At 37.2% G+C, this 25,668-nt stretch overlaps 1 protein-coding gene across 1 annotated transcript in view; it reads right to left on the bottom strand.

The window, feature by feature from the left end:
- NBAS (NBAS subunit of NRZ tethering complex) overlaps positions 1 to 25,668 on the bottom strand; it is a gene marked incomplete at its 5' end in the record, with an annotated part of 193,283 nt that overhangs the window by 45,784 nt on the left and 121,831 nt on the right. Inside the window, 6 exons of the mRNA XM_082481713.1 lie at positions 724 to 919; positions 3,838 to 3,927; positions 12,313 to 12,515; positions 12,767 to 12,985; positions 21,537 to 21,871; positions 23,634 to 23,884. Of these exons, the coding sequence (XP_082337839.1) occupies positions 724 to 919; positions 3,838 to 3,927; positions 12,313 to 12,515; positions 12,767 to 12,985; positions 21,537 to 21,871; positions 23,634 to 23,884 (1,294 nt within the window). The remainder of the gene's footprint in view (positions 1 to 723; positions 920 to 3,837; positions 3,928 to 12,312; positions 12,516 to 12,766; positions 12,986 to 21,536; positions 21,872 to 23,633; positions 23,885 to 25,668) is intronic.

The raw sequence follows: 25,668 nt of genomic DNA on the forward strand, positions 1-25,668 counted from the left end.
AGCACTCTGTCTTTCTTGGCTGGAACAAATACGTAAGAGTAACTTCTTTCACCAATGATTTTACAGTATTTTTTTTCCTGACTTCACATTGAAAAAGACTTAAAATTATCACTTGGGCAGTTAAAGGTGTGAACTGTTTTTATGCTACTACTGTCTTTCAGTTGTTAGGTGCTGCCTTGTAAGAGACAATAGCAGACTAACTATGACTGAATGCATTCCCTGTCAATTAAGTCTTTCCATTTGAGAATGTCCTTAATGTTCCTACTACACATTCATGGTATAATATTTTAAAATCCCAGGAAAAAAAAAAAAAAAAAAAAAAAAAAAAAGAGGTAGTGGACAGTAATTCTCATTCTAATTCTGACTATAATGTCACACCAAGTAGAAGATAAAGAGGGAAAGTAAAATTGACAGAAAAAATGGCTAGAAAAGAAAGAATATACAAAAATTTCGAAGTCAATGCTTGACATGGAGGAAAGTCATTAGTGTTTAATCAAGTTCGGTATTATGTACTCCTTATCCCAAACAAAAACTCCATTAACTTTACATAACTGTTTTTCATTGAATTATGATGTATTAGAAACCTGATTCAAAAGGAAGGTAGGATTAGTTCCCATACCAACAGGATGCATCGCAACCATATACTGCACACCAGCATTTCATCATATAATCCTTGTATAAAACGAGTCTTATGATATCATTTATAGGAATCAATATTAATACCTTTCTTTCAGGCCAGCAAGCTCTGAGAACAGCTTGCGTCCTGAAGTACACAAGTAGCTTGCTATCCTCATCACTGAGATGGAAAGCTTGCTCCAGAATTTGCAATACTCTGATGCGAGGCTTCACGGCTAAAGAGTCATCACCACAGAAAGGTCTCAACCACTCCAGAAGGTCATCCGAAGAAACTACTTTCTCCCTGTAATTAAACAATACCGTGTTAAACAGGCTTTGGTAATCCTCGTCAAAGTACTACATGTGTTTTTAGAGCCATTAGCAAGTACATGCAGTACATAACAAATGCATAACAGTGGAAATGGAAGAACTCACCTCTGTGGATGCAGAGAAACTAGCCCTCGTAAATCAGGTGCCTAAAGCTAAGTGGTGCAAGAACTTTTTTTGAACTTCAAATAACCATGTAATACCATAGAAATCCATCTATACAGTTACATATTCATAGAATCACAGAATCATAGAATAGTTTAGGTTGGAAGGGAACTTAAAGATTAACTATTTCCTAGGGCAGGGACATCTCCCACTAAAACAGGTTGCTCAAAGCCCCATCCAGCCTGGCCTTGTGCACCTCCAGGGATGGGGCATCCACAACTTCTCTGGGCAACCTGTGCCAGTGCCTCTTAGTGAAAAATTTCTTCCTAGTATCTAATCTAAATCTACCCTCTTCCAGTTTGAAGCCATTATCCCTCATCCGATCACTACATGCCTTTGGAAAAAGTCCCTCTCCAGCCTTCTTGTAGGCCCTGCTTCAGATCCTGGAAGGCTGCTATAAGGTCTCCCTGGAGCCTTCTCTACTCCAGGATGATCAACCCCAATTCTCTCAGCCTGTGTTCATAGGAGAGCTGCTCCAGCCCTCTGATCATCCCGGTGGCCCTCCTCTGGACTTGGTCCAACAGGTCCATGTCCTTCTTATGTTGCGGGCCCCAGAACTGGACTCAATATTCCAGGTGTGGTCTCATGAGAGCAGAGGGGCAGAATCACCTCCTTCGACCTGCTGGCCACACTTCTTTTGATGCAGCCCAGGATATGGTTGGATTTCTGGGCTGTGAGTGCACATATTCTCCCACATACTACCTTGACTGCCAATTGCATCGTAATGGTGCTGGATTTCAGCACCTGAAAATCCAACCTTTTTATGATGTCTGATCCTAACTGATGCCTGTACTTCTATGCCATCTGACTTTGTGGAAAACCAACATGACTGCTTGCATTTTAAGTATGATATTTTTATATCTGATGCTTATTCATGTTGCTCTATATTCTCTTTCTTTCCTTACAAGTCCCTTCTTTACGCTCCACATACGCAAATTAGCTTCTCCTGAATGTAGCTCCAGCCATTTCTTTTCCGCATCATCTCTAGCCAGCTGGATTATTGTATGCTCTAGTATGATAACGATTGCAGAATGCCCATAATCCCAAGAAAGAGAAGAAGAGATGTTAAAAAAAAAAAAAAAAAAAAAATCTAAGTTTTGAGTTTTCCTGACTTGGCTAATTAGAAAAATTAAAACATTTGATTCAAAAAGTTTATTACATTGAATACTAACTGTGCAAAAGCATTTGGAGTACACAGATTACCATGAACTCACCAACCAGCTAGCAGTTCTAAACAGAATATCTATTCTGTCCCTCAGAGGATATCAACTAGCATGTAAACAAATCGGTAAATGCTATTCTGCTATCTTTCAATAATATTTGAAACTAAAGCTTTTTTCTCAAACTAAAAAAAAAAAAAAAAAAAAAAAAATCAAGAACGTGGTTCCAGGTGGAGTGTGATTTATAACTAATGTTCCCTTATTTGTCTTAACAAGACAGATGGGAAAGTAATATCAGACAGAAAACTGCAATTTAACCTGTCTTGCAGTTCTGAAATAATAAACATTGACAGCTTAGGTTTTCATATTACAAGGATTTCAATTTTACTTAGGCTTTATATTGCCTGAATGATGCTGTTAGCTCAGAACTTCAGCTAAATTAGACATGCCTCTGCTGAACAGGAGGCATTCAAACCGTAAATTAAAAGTTTGGGAATTAAAAGGATCTGCTGAAGTATTTCAAGAGTTTTGTGGAGCTCACACCTGATGTTTATCTATGTTTTCCTAAAGGAAAGACTTATATTTTTTAAATTGAATAGCTCAGGTTTACGGAAGTAAATAAGAACAAGTATTTAAATGACTGTAAACAATCTTCTGTAATCACAAGGACTTTCACTCCTGCTTATTGTTTCAGCAGTTAAATGTTAATGGAGTACACAAATAAAAGAGTGCAGAAAATGAATCTCAGAATAAAACAGTACCAACTCTCCCATTCTACCTTGTAATATTGCAAATAAGATTTATTGTAGATTTTGACATCAACTTAATCTACTTCAGTATCCAATATTTAACTAATTTAATATCAGCAGAGAAGCCTTGCCACAATAGTGTAATTGTTTCTGTTGCCTACCAGGGAGTATGGGGTTTTATTATTATCACATATGAATTCTTAGTTTGTAAGTCTAAGGAAAAAAAAATAAAATTTTTTTTCTTCTTTGTCTTTACTAGAAACGCAATGGAAAATGTCAGCAAGACATCCAGGCCATTATGTGACCTGACATAAGGACAACCTCAAAAGAGGAGAAAAAAAAAAAAAATGTGGCGAAGCATTACACAGCACTTGTGCAACTGGTTCTGCACTATACCCTACAAATGTTGCCAAATTTAGATATCTAAATTCAGATATCTGAAAGTGAGTCATTATTATGTGTAATTTATCTACTAAACTGAAAGAAAAGCAGTGAAGTACTCCTGGTAGTTATACAATTTGCGGTAGTCATAGCAGAAAATAACATTTTATCAAATCGCCATAATACGTATCTATCTAAATTTTAGGTTCAGTGACTTGCTTTCTTCCAAATGATCAAGTAAAGCCTTCTGTCAGGGCTCAGATTTTGAACCTGATAAATGATAGTCTGTTCTAGAATAAAGTCTTCGAAAATTAAGTGCAAACCCATTATATATATATCCATGAAGAAAAATCATCCATATTCAGCATTGTACCTTCAATGCTTTCCTGAGAAGTATCTTTCAAAGCCTTAACCAAAGAAGCCATACAGTAAGCGCTTACCCTTTCTCAACGCTTGCATGCACTGCAGAAACGATGCCTTCTAGGATTCCAAGTGGATCTTTCACTGATATAGATGAGCCACCATTTTCACTGTTAAGGGAGGACATAAAATTACCATAATATCCTTAATATCTGACCTAGTTCTAGTCACCTCTAGGAATTACATGAATTGTTCAGTAATTATAGCAATTTTCCACTTTCACTGTTTAACTTGTATCTTTATTTTTATGTCAAAGTAATGCAAGGAGCAACAAGAAGAAAGTGGGAAAGAGAAATATTAATATACTTAAGTGAAACTTGAAAGAAAAAGAATAGTTAAAATCTAGCACCGTATCACAGATTAGGTGAGCAAAATATCCACATGTAATCTCACTGTCTTCAAGATCTCATCAATATTGACTAAACAGATTAAAGGTTACATATAAACGTCACCACCTTTTCAAACACCATCTTGCAGTATCACTACTGGTTGAAACCAACTTGACTGTAACCTGACTCAAAAGAATCCTATCTGCTGAATCAGCAAATTTCTTTCCCCAACCCTTCTGAGATTCATTTTCAGTTGAATCAACCAGGTCGACGCTTACCAGAACCAACAAAATTGTAAAGGAGGAACACATGGTCAAGAACAGCATGAGGGAAAGGGAGGATAAAGCCACCCATCAAATGGCATTCGCTATGTACATGTAGGAAGAGTAAAAGGTGAATCACGCTGCCCATCAGACATTCCGGTTACAGTGTTCTTCCACAGGTAGACAAAAAGTAGTAAATATTGGAAAAAACCCCACTCTGGTAGGAAAAAAAGCTTCACTCCTAATGCAATGAAAGTGACATTTTCGGCTAAGATTGTCAGCAAAACAACCCTGAGATGTGACCTGGTGCTGAAAGAGGGAGGGATTTTACACCGTCTCTTCATAGAAACCACAGTGGCAATGGTGCCCGGACTGAACTAGAAAAACAACAGTTTTGCCTGTCTTAGAGTTTGTCAATGCTGCACTGAAGAAAAGAAGGGCAAATAGCTCCAAAGGTACTTTACTAAACCTAGAGATAAAGTGTATTTTCTCTACTGCTCATCAGCGTATCAAAGCTCTTCTGCTACTAAAAGCGGCGGCCTCTCCCTATATGTTCTCTTAATAAAAATGAATACACGTCCAGACTATCCTGACTCTTCTGTCTAAAGCCAAATAGGCTGTATAGCTGATTGTAATGTGTAAAAATAACTGAAATATTTCTCAATTTTTTTGTCAAAAATTATGAAAGCGTTCATAATTTTGTCACTTACTACTTCAGTAAGATAAATCTGTTGATTTATAATAATGATAATATATGGCACTATATACTATACGGCACAGAGACCTGAATTTTTATAACCTCTAATGTCTTCCTGCATTAAAGCTTTCGTCTTTTCTATTTTTTATTTTTTTTTTGTCTTAATAGGTGACCAGCACTTCAGTGAACACTAGATTTAAAATCAACATGTGACTCCATTCAGAACAGTGCAAGATCATTTGTTGTATGACAAAACCTTGGTTTACCTCGGGCATTGTATATTGCTATATGGCACTCAAGAGTTCGAAGTAGGAGTAGAAAGCTCATAACACCAGCCTTTTCTTAAAAACTGTTACATATGACTATGATAGAAATGTGATTGTTAATACGAATACCACCATATGGCATCTAAAAAATTTTAGAAAAGTGGAGTTTAAATCTAAATATTTTTCTAACCTCTTCAGAATAACTGGTAACAATGAAATTCTAATTTTGCTAATTTATGGTACAGAAATATCTAGGATTTCATATGCCCAAAGACAGCTAATGTCAGTTCAAAAGATAAAATCTATTAAAAAAAAAAAAACAAAACAAAACACCAAACAAACCCAAAATACTAAAAATCCACATCAAAAATTTGAATCTTAGGGGGAAAAAAAAAAGAAAAAAGTATCTTTTTCACAGAGAAGGACAAACAACAGAAATGAAAGCTTGATTAAAAGCAAAAAAAAAAAAAAAAAAAAAAAGAAAAAAACCTCTTCATTTAGATTACACCAATACTGCAGAAGTGTGGAAACGGTAAAAAGAACAGCAGCATTGAAGTAATCTCTTTACTGAAGCAGGTGCAGACATTAGGAGATGGTTTCAAGCTTGTTTTTAAAACAAGAAAAGCTAAGAAATCCTAAGATATATTCTATTTCATTAATGTTTTGTTTACAGGCCCAAATTAAATTTTCCTGTATTACTACGCTTTTTGTGGGTTGTTTTTTTTTTTTTTAATTAAGTTTGTAATAAAAAGACAGCAACAAAGGGCACTAACATGGCATATGTAAAGAAAACTCGAAGCAGCTTTCACTCTACGAAAAGAATGATTACTGTCTGAAATAGAAAAGAATGGGACATGGACTACAGAAATGGAGATCTTAGTAGCTGTACTTGCCCTAAATTATCTTTAGTGTACGTAATCAACTTCGATATCAAAGGAGAATGACCAGCAAACCTTATATTTTGGGTACCCTCAATTTTGCACATTGGTTCTGAACAGTCCTACCACTTGCCTTCCAAAAGTCCTTCATCTTTCCAATCAGAAATGAAAGTCTTTCGTTCCTATCGCAACCAGGCTCTGAGCACCTCAAAAAATGGGGGTCAAAAGAAACATATACCAAAAAGTTAATGGGCATTTCTGAAAACAGAACCCCCCTGTTTCAGTTAATACAGCTGTGAAGCCCGTTCTCAAGTACAGTAGCTGCACGGACATTTACTGAAAGCTTCGAGATTGTCATTCACAGGAGGAAAGAATCTAAACAGTAAGACACAGTTATCTAGAACGAGAAAACATTTTAAAAAGAAAACTAGCAAGACTGAAAGCTAGCATTTTTTTTAAGCTTAATATTGCCTTTACTACCTAATGGTTAGAGAAACTAAAAAGATTACAGCTCATGAGACAAATAATCATGTCAAGTTTCCACAGATTGTTGCCTTGTTCTTTTCTTAATAATTAATGATTAAAAATAAGCAGCTACTAACAGAAACAAATATAATTAATGAAGGATTAGTCTTCCACACAGATTATATGCTATTTTATGCATGTTTTAAACAACAGAACAGGATTCAGTGTTCACCTCAAAACTCGTAGGTATGAGCCTGGTGTAATTACACTGATAAAGGCTTATTTTGATTTCAATTCAGGTTCAGAAGAAGTGATGCATATTTAATCAAGTTCCTCAAACCCAATAAAGTACAAAGAATGCTTGAAAGGAGAATAAATTAACTTCCTCTAAATCTTTTAACCTAATTATGGCATTCATTAAAAATACTTGATATCGTCTCATTTCTCCAGACTTATTTTCCTCTTTCTGTTTGTGCTTCCTCCAAGTATCAGGAAAATAAGAAAATAATATATTGTTGGCTTGATCATGCAAGGCTGGGGGGGAAAAAAAAAAAAAGTCATAATGCCAAACCATCATTTCCATCAGAAATACAATGAAATTATGATATCTAAGTTACAAAATTATTCTGTATGACCCCTGCTCAAGTGAGACAAGACAGTAAAAAAATCTGGGATTTTTTTCCTTCTGAGTTAGCTACTTAGTCTAATAAAGTTGGTTTCACCCTTTTCACAGAACACTGGCATTTATACAAGAACTCAAAATTTCACCAAACCTTTCCTGTTCATTGCCTGGTGAATGCTTCCAAAATTCCATGAAACGCTATATCTATCTGGACTCAAGTTCAGTGTTATAATCTTACAACTGCTACTTTGAAGGACAATTGTCAAAGAAGGAATTTTCCAATATGATCTCTTTCAAAACTCCTGTATAAAATAACCACGCTGTCTAACATAACAAAGCTCCAATAAATAAACCCGAAGAATTTTCCCTTGAAACGTTACATTTATTGAACGGCAGTTTGTCATTCCAGGTAAACAGGCAAGACTACTTCTTCACTTGTATTTTTTGTCCATTAACCCTGAAATGCAAGTATTGCACAAAATGTGGCTAATGTCTTAATTTGTGTTATGGTCTAGCTTGAAAGCTATGCTCAGAAGCATAGAGATGCATCCAATTTTATTCACAGCAACAACATTAATAACTGACAGGCTTAAGAGATGCCGAACAACACCTTTCTTTTAATCGCTCCCTATTTTAGAGCAATGCTACTTTAGAATATTAACCTCTTATTGAATTTCATAATAGGGAGGATATTATTTCAAGTATTTTCTATTTTATTTTATGCTAGAATTTTCATTTCATGCTCTTTATCAACACAGTAGATGAACATTCCGTAGGTCACTATCTGTTCATTTATCATGCATGTTATGAAATGATCTTTCGCTTCCTCCAAAAGAAGGTGTGAGGGGGGACAACAAACATTTCTACTGATCGCATAAGGTCACAGCACACACCAAATGAGTGCATTTCTGAGTTTACCTGAAGCCTCCAACTAATTCTCCCATCTTTGCCACTACAGTTTTCTCTACCGGAGAGACAGTCATTCCCTTCTTTACTGGAAAGTGCTGCATAGGAGTTATTGGTCATGGACTCTGCCCCAGAACTTTAAATCAACTTGCAGACACTCCAGCCTTGCAATGCATATAATGAACAAAATAATTCAGTTTGCAGAAAATTGTTGATAAGAAGCAGAGTAGAAAGGAGAATTTCGATAGGTTTTTCATACTCTGCATATTAACGAGACTCATTACAGTTGAAATAACGGGACTTTGTGAGCTTTATATCCAAAAGCATCACACTGCTATATTCCAGTCAGAACCAGCAGGACAGTGATTATCTAAAGCCAAACGATTCTTCATCAAATGGACAAACCCAGACAAGAAAGATACTATTACTTATGTTGCTGCGCAAAAGCTCTACCATCATTGAGGATGCTACGGACATTCTTAAACTGAGTGACAGGAGAAATCAATTTTCTGCCGAAGACTGCAGACACTTTGACAGGCTGCCTTCTTTTCATCTGTGGCACTTCAATCTGCTGTAACGTCCACATACAGGCTGAAGACAAGGTAGAGCCATAGATTATTTTCCATGCTAGACTTGTTTCTCTTTTTCTGGTATATGCATTCAGATCATCCTGCCCAAATAATTTGCCCACATAAAAAGCAAAAGAACAAGATCAATTCTCAAAGTTTTATCTGTCTAAACTGGTCTTAGAAGTGACAAACAGTGTCTAGCAGCCATCTAACAGCAGAATACTCTTTTGTACTTGCTGCATGTGTCTCTTTGGAACAGAAATATTTCAGAAGAGTTTTGTATGAATAGTTAAATGAGAAGTATCTGCTTGTTTATCGTGGATGATATAAAATTATCTTCCCCCTCTCCCCCCCCAAAAAAGAGCAGGGGGAAGAAAATATTTATACTGAAACCACTAGGTTACAGATACAGTGGTATTTCCTTTGGAATATTCAGTACCTCAAAGACCCAGCCAGGAAGAGGTAACAGGTAGCGCTCAGCAATGTTAAATCCAAGAAAACTTCCTCAAATAATAATAAAAAAAAAAAAAAATCGCTGATGAATTAATTGCAACTGACTGCAGAAAAAAAGCTGAAGTGAATACATTTATGCTGCTCTGAAGGTGAAAGAGACATCATGGAGAAGAGAGAGACATCATGCACAGAAGGTTTCTTAAGAGCTCGTTAATATTCTGTCAACAGTGATGGCAAAAGACAAAAAGTCTTGGGTGCTCTTCATCCTGGAAGCACAAATACTGGCAGGAATATAGATCTAAAATCCCAGAACTTCATTCTCTGCCTGCTGCCTTAAGTGTTTCACATGTCAGCTCTGGTCCAACAACAAGGGAGACTGAGTGTGCTGCGGGTCAGAATGCCACTAATTTCTTGGTAGGAAAGGGGACAGGATGCTTTGATCCGGCTATAAAAATTTGCGGACTTCCGTGTATCTTAAATCTTGTTAAAGAACAGCAGCAGCTTCACAGACACATTTGATCCCAACAAATCATTTTCAATGTATGCTCGATTCATGCATTGTCATTTGAGCCCCCAAACCGCATCCTCTATCAATTCACTATCTTAATAAATACACTCATTTTCACTGTGGCAGCAAAAAGGTCAAACCTCAAAGGACACTGTAAAGTTTCACATTACATGTCAAGGAATTTTACAATCACCATGGCTACAAAAGCAGTCATATCTCTTACCAAATCTTAACTGGAGGTGTTACGAATGACAAGCTGATCTAAAACTGAGCATTAACATGACCAAGGAAAAACATCGTATTTCAATGAAAGAAATTGTCAAAAGAACATACTTGGCTTTCTCTTACCTGTGTCCATGTCCTTACAACAGAATCAAAGAATCATAGAATATCTTGGGTTGGAAAGGAGCTCGAAAGGTCACGTAGTCCAAATCACCCCCCCACCCCAAGCAGGGACATCTTCCACTCGATCAGGTTGCTCAGAGCCCCATCCAACCTGACCTGGAATGTTTCCAGGGATGGGGCACCTACCACCTCTCTGGGCAACCTGTGCCAGTGTTTCACCACCCTCATCATAAAACGTGTTCCTTATATCTAGTCTTAATTTTCCCTCTTTTAGTTTAAAGCCATTATCCCTTGTCCTATCACTACAGGCCCTGCTAAAAGCTTTGTCCCCATCTTGCTTATAAGCCCCCTTGAAGTACTGAAGGGCCGCTATATGGTCTCCCCAGAGCTCTCTTTTCTGCAGGCTGAACAACCCCAACTCTCTCAGCCTGTCTTCATAGGAGAGGTGTTCCATCCTTCTGATCATTTTTGTGGCCTCCTCTGGACCTGCTCCAACAGATCCATGTATTTCCTGTGCTGAGGGCTCCAGAGTTGGACGCAGTCCGTAAACATGTCCACAAGCAGGTATTTTTAACAGTTCTATGTTCCCAGAGATGATTACATTCTCTCAAATGCCAGGCAAACTAAAACAGTTTCATCCTCAAACCTGTGAATGAAACCATGTCCCTTCTAGGCTAGAAGAAATGAAATACAGAGGCCGCAGCTAACCAAAAAGACAGGACTTCAATGCAGGACTCTTCATTCCGTCCTTGCCCAAGAAACCACTATTACATTAGTCGTATACTGTTTCTCAGAAGTGTGAGAACTGTACCTTGGAAGCAAGACTATATTCAAACAATATATTCAACTAAAAGATCATCACATTGAACTTAACACAAACTTTAAACTCACTGGTAACAAGATTAAGATGGTCAGCATCAACTGTATTTCATGTTCCTTTGTATCATCCATGTCTCACCCAGATCTCAACAGATTTACTCAGGGATGTGCACATATAAACTGTGTGGAATCTAGTTATTCTGCATTTTCTGTTCTTCTATCCTATTTCTCTGTAATTTTAAAGTAAGGGATGACTCAGTTTGCTGGCATTGCATGAAAAGGTTAGTTATTTGTTTTTTTGCAATGCCATGGAAAAGACAATTGCTGAGATTTGGAGCTGTGAAGCCCAGAAAAAGCCACTGTGCTTCTGGTACAATGCGCGGGATTGTTCATAGTATGGTGGCACTAGTAACAGGAAGAAACAGTAACAATGAGAACACTGAAAGAGTTGAGCAAAACAACCCCCTTCCTTACATTAGAAATCTGTTTCTCTCCAAGAAGTTTGCGGGTAGGATTTTTTTTTTTTAGGTATCATTGTTGCTTTCAAGTGTTGTAGGAAGCATTAAACAGCACTCAGACTCGCTGTTTAATTTGGGGATAGGGTGTGACACAAAGGGAGATGGAAGAAGAGCAAAAACTCGAAGATGCATTCTTTATGAGAACAAAGAACAAAAATTTCTGGCCTATATTTTATTGACAGACATTTTTCAAAACCTTGCAAATAAAAAAAAAAAATTAAAAAAAAAAAAAAAGGCAAAACAGCTCCCAGAAATATCCCATCAAGTTATTCCAAAAATGGAAATTATACTTATTTTCATAGGATTAGCTGTTGTGGCAAAAGCCATTGCTCGGCCTCTGCTGCACAAATACATGCATGAGCTCTTTCTGCACCCACCGTTTCCGACAAACGTGTCTTCTGACTCTGCTTAAGAGGGAGGTTTTTTGTGCCATTGTAATTTTGGCAAAAAATTCACAAGTGCAAACATGCATAATGGGACAATATCGTAAAGCCACAGTTTTTAACTTAAAAGCTCCCTCCAGTGAATAGAATGAATTCAGTGGCTTGTTTTGTTCAGGCTGCTCAGGCCTCCCAAACTCAGAAAACCATAACTGTCTTATCTGAATATGAAATTATAGGTAAACAGGAGCATAAACATTCCAAGAACTCACTTCCTGTTACTGCCCAATTTTCTGCAAAATCCAGACATCAAAGCAAACAAGTACTCACTACAAAAAACAAACAAACCAACCAACCAACCAAATAAAGAAACAAATAAAAAATCCACATCAAACCAAACAACAACAAAAAAACAAACAAACAAACAAACCAACCCAGAAGAAAGGGTTTTGGGGTTAATTGTGGCAGTATACTTACCTTAATGTACATACAATTTTTTTAATAGCACATTGGACAATATCCTTGGGAGAAAGACCGAGATCTCCAACAGCCACTTGTAACAACTGTTGTATCATGTCCAGGGGTTGACCATCTATACACATAGCTACTGCTTGGTCATGGATTTTTTCTTTTTCTGACCTTGACAAATCATATGAATAGCCGTACTTCTGTAGTGTATCCTGTGAACAGATAATTTTTGAACATGAATCAGTGTACTCTTTATTTACAGGGATGTATCATTCAGAGTCTTTCCTTCTACCAAGATTTAATATCTACTACGGAAAAGCCAAGATTGATGGAATCGAATTTTCATAGACCGGATCAACAAAAACAAAGCTACAACACATTAATAAAATATGACAGAAGATTGATATCCATCACTGCTAGTCATGGCAACATTCAAAACAAGCACCTGATCAGTAATCATTACCTGTTCACTGTTTTTCAAGTAAGTGATAAAACTATCAGTGAGTGTTTCCAGATGAGCAAGAGACTGCTGCAAATGATTCAGAGTCTCTTCATAAGCAACAGATGGATTTTCAGCATCTTCCATGTCATTCCCAGAAGTTTTTTTTCTTGATTTCTCAGAAAGATGTTTTACTGCTTTAATAGCCTTCTTCGTCACATCTATCCTGGCTTCAACTGGCAGCTGAAAAAGATTACTCGATATTTAATTATTCATCATCTGTACACTAAAATTTTTATTACAGCAGTGCCTAGAGGTTAAGTGGCTTCACCGTTGTACAGCACAGCATAAAACCAAATGAAGTATTTTATGAAAAGCAATCTTATTTCTTAATAGTAATTTATTTTAAAAAGATCGGTATTCCGTTACTTTCTTGTGTTGTCCTTTCTTTCTTGATGTTGAATCTGGCTCATAATAAACCACATGCAACTTATTTTCCCTAATATTATTGTTTTTTAATTCTGCATTGAGAGATGTCAGGGGAACGTTTTACAAGATTAACTGAAAATCCTAAAAGCTGAAAATTAACTTAAGGTTAGTTTTATTAGGTTTAGATCACTGTTTAAAACATATCCCTAAGACTACAATAGCAAGCAAAAAACAGTAGGAGATCTACAACTTTAAAATCAACCTATTTAAAGCACAAATTACACTAAACAGCAAGTTACTATTTGAAAGACCTGTGCAACTAGATGTACCTAGCCATTAAACTGAAACAAGAAAATCTGGGCTGTTGTGGTGGGGCTTTTTTCCATTAAGCTTCTAAACATAGAGTCATAAATACACACGTGAATGAAGTTTCCCCCCATTCCCCATCTGGCCTGAAAGGGTCGTTCCAGTGCATCAGAATGGAATTTAGGACTTCAGAACACAGCTTGGGCAATGACCAGATTCCAAAGCTTCCAGAAACCAGGAGTACTTTGGAAAGGGACACAGATGGAAATACTCCATGTAGACAGTACTTGCAGCAAACTGTTGTACTTTTAAGTCAGGAAAAACACAGCTTCAGCTCTAAGTCCAAAACAAAGTCTGAAATATGATTTTAAAACTTCATGTATATTTTTTTTAGTTTATAAGATCAAGTACAGTTTTAAGGATGTTTACAATATACTTTCTAATGGGTGAGCGTCTCCTCTGCCTAAACACCCAGCATTAGGTACTTTTAACATCAGGTGTTTTAGTTACTGGAATATTGGACAACGACATCCAAACAACTTTAATTTTCAAGTTGAAACACACAAGAAACAGAAAACCACACTTAAATCTGTACGATGCACTGAATAGGAAAGAGGTTGAAATACCACAGAAAGAAGGAAATTAAACTGCTATAGCTTTTTTCACAGAAAGTCAAATTGATGTTTGCATTATGAATTAAACTACGTACTTGTAAAGACACAGAAAGCTTGACAGGATTAGTTAACAGAAAATTTTACAGCTTATATATTTAAATTATTCCCTCCCCTAAAAACACAGAGTGAAAAATGTAGGGGTTATTCCTGCCTTTGCCTTCTGTGACTCGGTCGGTGTGGCTAGAGGTGAAAACTTGCACTTGCTGGTGAAAACTGAGGCAAAAAAGTCATTGAGTACCTCAGCCTGCTCCATATTCCAGGTAAACACGTCTCCCGTTTCCTTCTGAAGAGGACCCATGTTTTCTATAGTCCTCCTTTTATCACTGACATAGCTGTAGAAGCTTTTCTTGATGCCCTTGGCATCCCTGGCCACATTTAACTCCGTCTGGGCTTTAGCCTTCCTAACCTGATCCCTGGCTGCTCGAACAATTTCTCTGTATTCCTCCCTGGCTACCTGTCCTTGCTTGTCTCAACATCAGGTTTTGCTACAAGCAGGGAAAAGGTGATACTCTTCATATCACATTAAAATTTAATGATTACATATGGATTTATATCTCAATTTTGTAAACCTGATAAAAGACGAAAACCGCTACGTATTTCATTTTTCACCCTTCTACTGTACATTCTAATGTTCAAAATGCAATTAAGAGAGGCAAAAGGAAAACGATTTAAGTATTCCATCTAACTGTTACATCCTAGAGAGCAGTGTGAATATCCTGCTAGTTTAGAAGTCATGATGCCATAAGCATATACAGAATAGAACATTAAAAAAGAGAATACAGGTACTTCCAAAGACTATTTTAATTTTGCATTCATATTTGCATAGCGCCAAAATGCAGCACTACCAACATATCACTTCTCTGGTTATTTTATTCCGAAACATGAATGGCTATCCTCCGTACTTCTAGTCAGCTTCAGTAATGAGATTTCGTATCATACCCATGACCAAAAAAAAAAAAAAAAAAAAAAAAAGTAGCTTAGGGGCTAGTTCAATCCTTGTTTGCATGTGAAGAGAAGTTTTCTTTTCAAAAAGCTTTTATAGCCTATAGAATTAAAAATCTTTTTAAACTGTAACGTATAATGAAAAATCCTAAAAATCTGGTTTCTTTTATTTTCAAAGCAAGGAACATCACATACTATTTCAGCTCAACAGATTTCAATCCTCAGGATAAAAACTCATCTCAGAAGCCGATTTCCTTCAGAATGCATAAGTATTTCTTAATAAATTACTGTACGAGTAGCATTCACTTGCACACGAAGACGTTGACCCTGCCACACATATTGCCAGTGCCAGCATGCAACTTTGCGATGATGGAAAGGAGCTTCCCTCCTTTTAACACCACAGCAACCTGGGATCCCAGAAACATTGAATCACAGAATGGCTGAGGCTGGAAGGGACCTCTGGAGAGCATCTGGTCCAAACCCCCTGCTCAAGCACGGCCACCTAGACCCAGTTGCCTTGGACCACATCCAGATGGATTTTGAATAACTCCAACGTGGGAGACTCCACCACCTCTCTGCTCAACCCGTGCCAGTGATTGGTCACCTTCTTAATGAAAAATGTTTCCTGATGCTTAGACAGAACAGTTTGGTTCAGTTCCCATCTCTGCAGCTAAATTCTAGCTTTATATACTCTACCAACCAAATGTCATGTAGCTACAACCCAAACAGATATACTAGAATGGAAAGCAAAGTATATTAGTTAATTCAGAAGTAGGTTAAACAGTTATGGAACAAGAAAAGCTGGTTCCCAATTCCTAGGGGGGGCAGAGAAAAAGAAGAGCAAACCAAGAAAACTTGTGGATCGAGATAAAAATAGCTTAATACATGAAGGGGGGGACTGAACAAACCAAAACTAAGTGATGCAAAGGCAATCACTCACCATCTCCGAAGACACCCTCCAACCCCCTCTTTGGTACTGCTGAGCATGACGTTACATGGCACAGAATGCCCCCTCTGGCCAGCCCAGGACAGCTGTCCCAGCTGTGTCCCCTCCCCAATTTTTGCCTCCCTGCAGCGTACCCAGGGCTGGCGTGTTGAGAAAAAGAGAAAGCCTTGACGCTGTGCGAGCAGTGCTCAGCAATAGCCAAAACACTGGTGGCAATAGCCATCGACACTGTTTTAGTCACAAATGCAAAGCACAGCCCCATAGGGGCTGTTATGAAGAAAGGTAACTCCATCCCTACCTACAGTTCATCTAGAGATCAATGTAAAAGTTCTAATGCGTGTAAGGAACCTGTTAAAGAAAAGATATTATTCATGAAATTTCATATTATGCAGTCTTGAAGCAGATGTAATTAAAATAACTATATTAATGGCGAGGCGCAAGAAGGTATCTAAAAATGTACTGATATCAGAGAAAGAGGTACTGTCAATACCCATGAAGAAAACAAGGTCAGACAAGACAAACCAACTGAACTGGAGCACAGTGATAAAAAGATGTAAAGTAATTCAAGTGGTAACATCTGAATCCAGTCATGCTATGTAAGAACACTATTAACACATTTCTTGTATATCTTCAGGCAATGTCGTGCCCTGTCTTTTTCCTTAGCATTTTATACAATGTTAAGAATTCAATCAGCCAGATAAAAGATACTGAATGTTACTTGGAGCTTTTTTTTTTTTTTAAACTGAGCTTTTTATACAGTCATTAAAAATGGCATTTAAAGTCATTAAAATTGAAAGAGAAAATTATGCAGGTTAATATCCAGTTGTAACAGGTTCCCATTCCTCACCCATTTGGTGTGTGGTCAAAATGTGGATGTTGTATTCCTGCTTAAGCAAGAAGAAAACAATCAAAAAAGCATTACTGACTCAGAGAAAATAAGAGTCAACCTTTCAATTAAAAATATTAAGTTGCAAGCAAAGTTTGTTCTTTGCATCAGAAGTTGTAAAAGGAGTTATACAGGACGGAATAGTAAACAAAAAATATCATTAGCCATACTTTGAATTAACGTGGTTGAGCCTGTGTAAGGAAAATTTCAACTTCTCTTTCTCTATAAGAGACCTAGCTGATGATACCACTGCTTTTTATTCTAGTCTTGCTGTTTAAAGCTGTAGTCTTTTCTTCCTAATCAACATATTGTGCCCATCCCCATTTGCAGCATGTCCTCAATAATGAAAACACAGCGATTAAAAAATAAATTATTTTCAGTTGTGGTTTTGGGTTTGTTTTTTTTTTTTTTTTGTTTTGTTTCATTGTTTTGGGCTTTTTTTTTCAGAGTACTGTTAAGCAACAAACATCGGGGCAATGACCTATGAGGTCTGAAACAGATGGTTCTTTGAAGACATAATCGACTATCTAGCACAATGAACAAAATGCCGGCAACAAAGGAAAAAAAAAAAAAAAATCCCCAAATTACCTAAAATGCTTCACACAGATCACAAAGGGGAATAAATGGGTAATCATAAGGATAAAAAAAGTTGATATGATCATTACTATAATTAAGAACCTATGAAGTCAGCATTATTTAAAAGCAAACAGAGCTGCTGAAAGATAAGATGACAGACTCAAAATGCATGTAAAAGTATAAGCAGCAGTTCCACTGAATATTCAGAATAACTCCCTTTTAGGAAGAAATCTGTTCCATACATGCAAGCAGCCTATGTTTATCAAGCCGGAGGTGGACTGAATTAATATTTAGTCATAAAAACTTTAATAGTTATTCAGAATTAAAAGCATTTCTGAGTAGAAGTGCCACAAGCAGGAACCCTTTCCCTGATTGCAGCAGTGAGCTGCTGTGGTCAAAGGGTCAATACTTCAGTCTCTCAATGTGGGAGGAGGGTACCGTGAAGGGTAAAGGACTTCACCTATTTCATTTACCACAAATGCAACAGGAATCTTGCATCAATCTCTACCTTTTCCAATTCATGATGGATGCAGATATACTGGGTCCAAAGAAGAATTGTGATAATAATGGAAGAGACGGGGAAAAAAGTAAAAAAAACAACACCCCCACCTAACAAAAAACAAAAAAAAAAAAGAGAAAGAAAGAAAAACACCCCCCAAAAAACAGACACACACCAAAAAAAAGAGCAGAAAACTTCCTAAGATTAGTCCATTCAGTTTATCAAAGTTAAGATTAAGTGGCCTCCACTGAATGTCTGACTGTGGAAGCAAACTTTGATGACTACTTCTTTGGTAACTCATTTCTACTGATTGCAAGAAACATGGGAGAAAACAATCTCTGAGCTCTTAGAGCTAAGACCACCTAAAACCTCGTCACACCCTAAACTACATGTCAGCGTAACAATGTTAGTTGCCCTTTCACAAGTGCAAACTCCCCATCCATTTCTCCAATGTAGACATTCTCTCAACTCCTTTGCCCAGTCAAGCACTGCTCATTCATCCACCTTTCCATTCAGTCACCACTGGCCCAACTCATCAGAGATTTAATTATCCTTCAGTTTTCAGTACTACCTCTTTTCCCCTCAGATGACCATTTCTCCTTCTGTGCTACTAGTAAATGTTGCCATTAGCAGCTACAGCATCCTCACACAATGCAAATACAAACTGCTTCTCTATGTGACCAGGAGGACGGTTCTGTAACAAATCGGACCTCCAGCTGCCCTCTCTTCTTTACAAATCCACGCTCCATGCTGTAATTATTGTGACATTACAGGCAAATGAAGTGTCTCATGCTAAAACATGAGTTTTTAAAAAGTGAAGTAAAAAGAAGAGCTAGCGGAAGCAGACATGCAAAGAACAGGAACCCTGTCAAAGCCCCGCATGTTCCTGTCTTTCTCTGTAAGAACAAGAAGTTGCAGAAGTCAGCACTAAATCCCTGTGTTTTCAGTCCCTTTTGTACAATTATGCATTCTGATCCCACATTCTGCGTCATATCGAGCGACACACAAGTAGAAGTAGTTTCCTACTGCTTTGCTGGCCCGTCACCTGCTTCTCCTTACTGCTGTTCATGTATTGAAAAAGTGGGGGGTATTCTGATGTCTGCTTCCTAAGCTCCTAAGGTGACAACAGCAATGGTACCCTTGAAGTTCAAGTCACATAGCCTACACTGCTACCTCCCATTACCCCTCACCACTCAAGACTCTTCTTTATTGTTCCTGACCAAGAGGAGCTTTTAGATGGAGGTGCTGTTCCACGATGACGATAGAGTGCATTTCATAACCTCCCTAGACTACACTCTCTCTCCTTTCCTCATCTGCCCTTTTGAAATTTTGAGGGGGTGGAGGGGTGTGGGGTATGTGTGTGCAGCAGTTGCCTCTCCCCCCACCTCAAAGGGGGAAGGAGCCAATTCACCTCTCAGCACTCCTAAAAAACCTACTTACAGTATCTCACTTTAAGCTTCCTCTCAAGCTCCACTTAAAAGAACTCCACCAATTTTCTCTATGTGAGAAAACAGCAATCTCAGTGACACCGGAGATTATTTCATGGTAATGACCATGTTTTCTTTTCAGTCCTTTATGTATACTAAATATCAGTGCTTCCATGAAATACAGACATGTGCATCTGTTACGGGGATGGGAAACTGATATATTAAAGTAGTTGGCCACAGAACTGGGCTTGGAAGAAAGTGCTGAATTAGACATTAAAAGAGTGATTGCATGATCAGCCTCAAAACAGGATAAAATTTTAAGTAAAAGGTGCAAGGCAAAGGCAGCTTTTACGTATGAAGCCTTTTTCAGATCAAAGTTAGAGGAAAGTGATCTCTAAGAAACAAGTTTTCAGGTTTTACAACAATAATTTTTCATTGTACACTTCCACTTGTGAATTGGATGGGATCCTGAGGCAAAACCAGTTGCGAGCTTGTTAAACAACTATTTCGTTCCCAAACCCAGTGCAGGGGACACACTCAATCAGCTGTTTTGACCAACTGTTTCAGACACTTCGAGTATCTTTCATGGCCAAAAAGCTAACAAATTTCTGCTGCAAAGTTCTGCTTGGCCACCAACCACAATAACTCTGCCATCAATATCTCCTTCCTGCTACCCCTACTCATCATCAGAGAGTGGAGAAACTCTGTATCTGTTTTGAAGCACATTTATTTTCATTCGCTTATTTCTGTTCAGGATTCTAACAGAGTGGAGGCTATCCATCCTCTCCCTGCATCAGTCATCTGGAATAAAGGAGAAATAATCTTGAAATGCCCAAGATACATTAACAGCAAGAGTTTCAAGTAGTCACGAGCGGGGACCACTTGTGAAGAAATTATTTCCTTCTCCTTAGACAACAGTCATCCCCTGGCTACCTCACTCCAGGGTCAGGTCTGGCAACTGAGACCTTGGAGAGAGTGTCCGTCTTTCCTGGTAAGCATGAAACACTCAGTACTGTTATGTGATGAAAAGGATCAAAACAGCCAAACAAGACAGTGATTCTGCTGAATAGGCTTAAGAGACAGCTGACGGAACTAGCGATAAAATTTGGTGGTCTAGCATGACAGACAGACCAAAGCATAAATTTGGTTCTGACACAAGCTTTTCATTTTCCCAGGATTTCAATGAAAGCAAAATTTTTTCACCAAGTTCTGGTACAGATACAGGCCAGGTGGGTTCTAATAAATTTATATTAACATTGTGGGAACACTAAAACAATACCCAGATAGGGAACAAATGACACCTCATTGAACACGGTGAATAAATACCTGTGGAAAATGAGCAGAATTCAGAATAGAGCAGACACAAAGACACAAAAAAAAAAACACAAAACACCGCCTCTTCACCATCTTTTCATTTCAGATTAAGTTAGTAAAGACATCTCAAGATCTTTTAATAAGGAAATATCTAAGAAATCTCATCTCTTTTTTTGTGCTTTGCAGTAAAGATACATAAGAAAGCCTGGGCAAAACTTTATGCTAAAAACATCCTTATGAGTAGGTTTCACTGGGCAAAAAGAAACTGCAGATCGGGTAATGTATGTTATGGACATGAAAGCACGTTCTTTCAATAACAGATTTTCAGCCAGATGGAGATTATGACAGAGTTTATCATTTATATTATTACAGTGCCTAGAAACCATATGCACTGGCCCAGAACGCTCCTCTGTGGAGCATCCTATTCAGAATGCAAAAGCCTGGTACTAAACACAAGCCTGCGGCACAATGAATTTTCGGATGAGCACAAGTAAAATAAATAAATACACAAGAATAATATCTTATTCTTGTGTATTCTCTGAACGAGAATACAGAGATTTTGGGGCTCCGTGAAAAACCCTCTTATCCACAGAGCTAACGCCTCTAACTGAATAAAAAACCTTTTTATACTGGCAGTCATAAAGAGAAGAGGTAGGCAGAAGAAGGTACGTTTATGAATTTATCTTTAAAAACTGTAAAATGAAAAATCTAAAAATTTGCTGAGACTTTCTCTCTGATACTAAACTCAGCTGCGCCTCACCTGAGGCCTGAAATTCTTCCAATATATGTGCTTACCTTTGTGACAGCTTTTGAAGAAAAGGTAATTTCATCAATAAAAGTGATGATATCATCTGGATCGAGTCTATCCAAGTACTTTGAACACATATCATATGCATGTAGCCACTCATCCATGGTTTCTGGTATTTTTTTAATGAGATGGTGATCACCATTCCAAAAAAGTTTTTGTAACCAGACAGCATAAACAGAACTTGATGACAGCATGCTGCCATCTTTTTTAGGAATTTTGGGAGCCAGTTTGGAAATAGATAAGATATTTTGACTTGTAAGGATGGGCTCCAGTGTTTCCAGAGGGTTTTCATTTTCATCTGTTAGCTTTTTGTAATTAAGACCTATTGACAGAAGGGGAAAGAGGAAAACAAAATAAGTTAATTCATAGTTAAATCTACTCAAACTCTACATTTATGTGTAAAATAATCAGTACTAAACCAGAATCTGCAAAACTAGAAAGACTCTACTCCATCTCCTTTTACAATCATGCATTCTGACAGACTGGGGAGGAAGACAGGTTTGCATACAGGTGCCACTGGCATTTTATGATGTCCTGATGCCTGTGAAAACTCTCAATCCCTGGAACATATTTTAACATTACATATTGATACAAACTAAAAAAGCAAATTCTCAAAGAAGGAAGAATGTATATAGAATTGTGCCACTAATTTTTAATATAAAGCCTAGAAAAACTCATGCACCTTCAAGACATAAGTCTTCATTAATTCAGAGAGATGAATTCTGATCATGTAACAATTGGTACTTGCTACCTATCTCAGCAAAAATGCAAGGCACTAACCACCAGTAAACTAAGTAAGGTCAATTAGAGACAGGACACGTAGATCCATTTACATGAATACCTATATAATGCAAGAATCCTGTTACTACTTTGGTTCCTACAGGAAGAAAACCCTTGCAAATTATATTTCTAGCAACAATAAAACCTTATTCTCTATGCATTTAATTCCTAAGACAACTGACTTTTACTGCCATGTCTCCCTTCGTGTCCGTAGGGCCTGTAGCCTCTACAAACACTTTGATACACCTTGCCTACTATCTATAAACTATGCTGAACACTGAGAATTTTAATTAAGGGTGTAATATAGTAGATTTAATTTTCTACCATACCAAGTGATTAATTTGTGTCTGATGTATGATCCTAGGACTTTTTTTTGAGCAACATTTAAAAACACTTTGAAAACAAATAACTTCTTGACAGATTTTTCTTCAACAAGCACCAGTGTTTAAACACATCAATAAGAACTGAAGGTAAGCCCTCCTCCCCCCTAAAATGAATGCCTTTTTTCCTTCCTGCAATGACTTCATATGCACAATCTCTCCAAATTCTGCAGCACAACTAGTGTCTGATACACATGAGGTTCCAGTATTGAACAGTTAATTCATCCCCACAGCAGGTAATCTCATACAGTGCGTATTTTTCATTCTGAAACTGGATTTGGAGTTATTCAACTGAAATTCAAGATACTGCTAATACTTGACTAACAAGCAAATTGAAACTAGTTATTCAAAATTTTACGAGTGCTTTCCAGCAGCTCATTTTTTATAGGCATTGTCTGATAACGTAGGAGAACAAATAACATTGTAGTTCTTCAAAAGCAAAAGGTAACATCAAGGATAAAACACAAAATAAAATTACCCTCTTTAAAACAAACAAAATGCTTAAAGTTCCTGATACCTCATGTAGTTCACACTTTTGAAAGGTAAACTGTCTTAAGTTCTTTGAGGACATTCATGTTAAACTTGAAGTGTTACAAATTATGCTCTAGGAGGTCTGTATTTTTTCTTTAAAAATTCTCTGTGAACCACTGCCAATAATTTTAACTTGTATCACCAATAGAAACCTGTTTTTACATACTTTTTGCTTGCTGTGATAGAGGAAACTAAATTTCCAGTAACACAAAGAGAAGGAACTTACTGCTATAAGATACAACTAACCTACTAAATTACTTGCATTCATCCGATACGTTCATTGAAAAAAAACATTACCTGGAGAGTATAATCTAGGTAAGCATGAGCAGGTCAACACTCACAAAACAGAGTAATGAATACAGCTACGAAGAAAAGAAAAAGGAACTCTCCTACCTGGTGCAACTGCTTTAAATTTTTTCAAGAGTCGGACGTGAGTTTCAGGTTTAAGAGCGTGCTTCACCACGTCTGAGCAACCACAATTTTCAAGGAGTGTAAAATAATAAAGCAACCGCTGGTGATCTCTACCTTCAATACTTGGGTACACGTATTTAACCATGTGTTCGTGTAAGGTTTCAGGACTGGTTTTCAAAGTCTCAAAGAGACCAAGGCTTTGTGCTCTTTCTTCTATTTCCAATGTCGATAACCTGCATTTAGAAAGAAATTTGGCTTTAAATGCCGGGATGTGCCATGAAAGACTCTTCAGCTGCACACCTGGGAGACAGGACAATACTTTACTCTGTTTAAGGTTCAACTTTGTAAGACATTTTGAAAGAGTAAATACTCATTCATAAATATTTAGATAGTTGTTATTGCCCATAAACAAAAGCTAAGGAGCTCTCGTGTTTCCTGACCTCGTTATCTGTTGACTCGGACATGCAGATTAAGGGTCATGAACACTTAACTGTGATTCAAAGCGGCATTTTGCATCTCTAGATATAGCTATATGTAAAAGTAGACATACCTCCAAAGAATGTGCTCGTGAAGCCTTAAAAAAAAAAAAAAAGAAACCCAAAACAAACAAATAAAAAACCCCTTGCGGCTGAATGACGCTAGAAAATCCTATTGCCCAATTAGAAGTTCTCCCAATCTATTACATTCTATTTTCTGTAGTTGATGAGCACCTGTGCATGCTTTGAGAGATATTATCACTGAAAATTGGCTCTTGCCCACTAGTTAATCTATTTGACACTATTATTCATGCTCAGCATATTTCGTTTGACAGTTTTATCAAGTTGCTTCTCAAATTGTCATCCATGAAAGCTTATGAAAAGATCAGTGAGCCTTGGGTTGACCTCAGCCAGTCTCACTGCTTCAGGAAATTTTTTTCCTGACCCTTTTGAAAAGAATACATTAGCTCTTTCACAGCATGAATTCAGACACCTCCAGCTGACTACAGAAAAGATCACTGAATGCAATCACTCCTTTTTTCCTCAGCTGGGAGAAAAATGGGTGCATACCAAGGAAGTCTCATCTTAACTTTACACCTTTCTCCACTGAAAGTTTTACCTAAAATCTGAGGAAAGAAGTAATCTACAGATGACTACCACCTTGACTCTCCCCAGAGGCCAATCGTATGCCATGTTAGGTGGTTCATTTCATTTGGAAATCTGATGTCTTCTAATCCCATTTGATTTTCTTCTACCTTTAACATTGATTAAATTAGAATTTCAACATCAATTTTTCCCGAGTATAAATGCCCCATGTAAGTTAGTGTTTCTCTTTGATATCCAAGTAAAATTTGTCTCAGTTTCATTCCTAAAGATGATTTCCTTGCAGCAAACACCACAAACACAACCTTCTCTCAGTTAAAAATGATTCTGATTTCTGAGGGAGAATAAATTATTTCTGAGATTTTTTTTTTTTTTAACATCTAGAATCTACCCCAGTTAGGTTGTTAACCTTGTAAATATTATTTTAATTCTCTAAATTCTTGATATTTGTTAAGTGTTCTACCATATGAATTGAAATAAGCACAACATTAATGGAAATAAGGCATCATTCATTCTTAATGTCAGACAAAACAGACACTTGAACCTTTCAAGAGTGTGATCTGAATACGTTTTTCTGTCTACACCCGAAGTTCAAACTAAAGGCTAGATGGACATTGAATTACATTAACAGGATCTACAGAAGTTTGCTTCATGTTTTGGGGGCAGGACTGGTGGTGGGTAGGAAGGGTTCATTACGCTCTTCAGAAAGATGCTTGAATAATAGATTCTGTGACAGGCAAACACAAAATTTCCTGTCACTGAAATCATAAAAAGCATTTTATAGATTTATGGTAATAAAATGTGATCAAATTCTACAAAAGAAAATTAAATTTCCATTAAGTTTTAAAAAAATGTAATTCTAAACAATTTTCATCAGTCACATTCACAGCACAACAGAAAAACATGCGATGTTTATTTGCCATCAAGTAATCAAAGAA

This window comes from Vanellus vanellus (assembly GCF_965231255.1).
Source record: "Vanellus vanellus genome assembly, chromosome: 3".
Lineage (NCBI taxonomy): Eukaryota > Metazoa > Chordata > Aves > Charadriiformes > Charadriidae > Vanellus > Vanellus vanellus.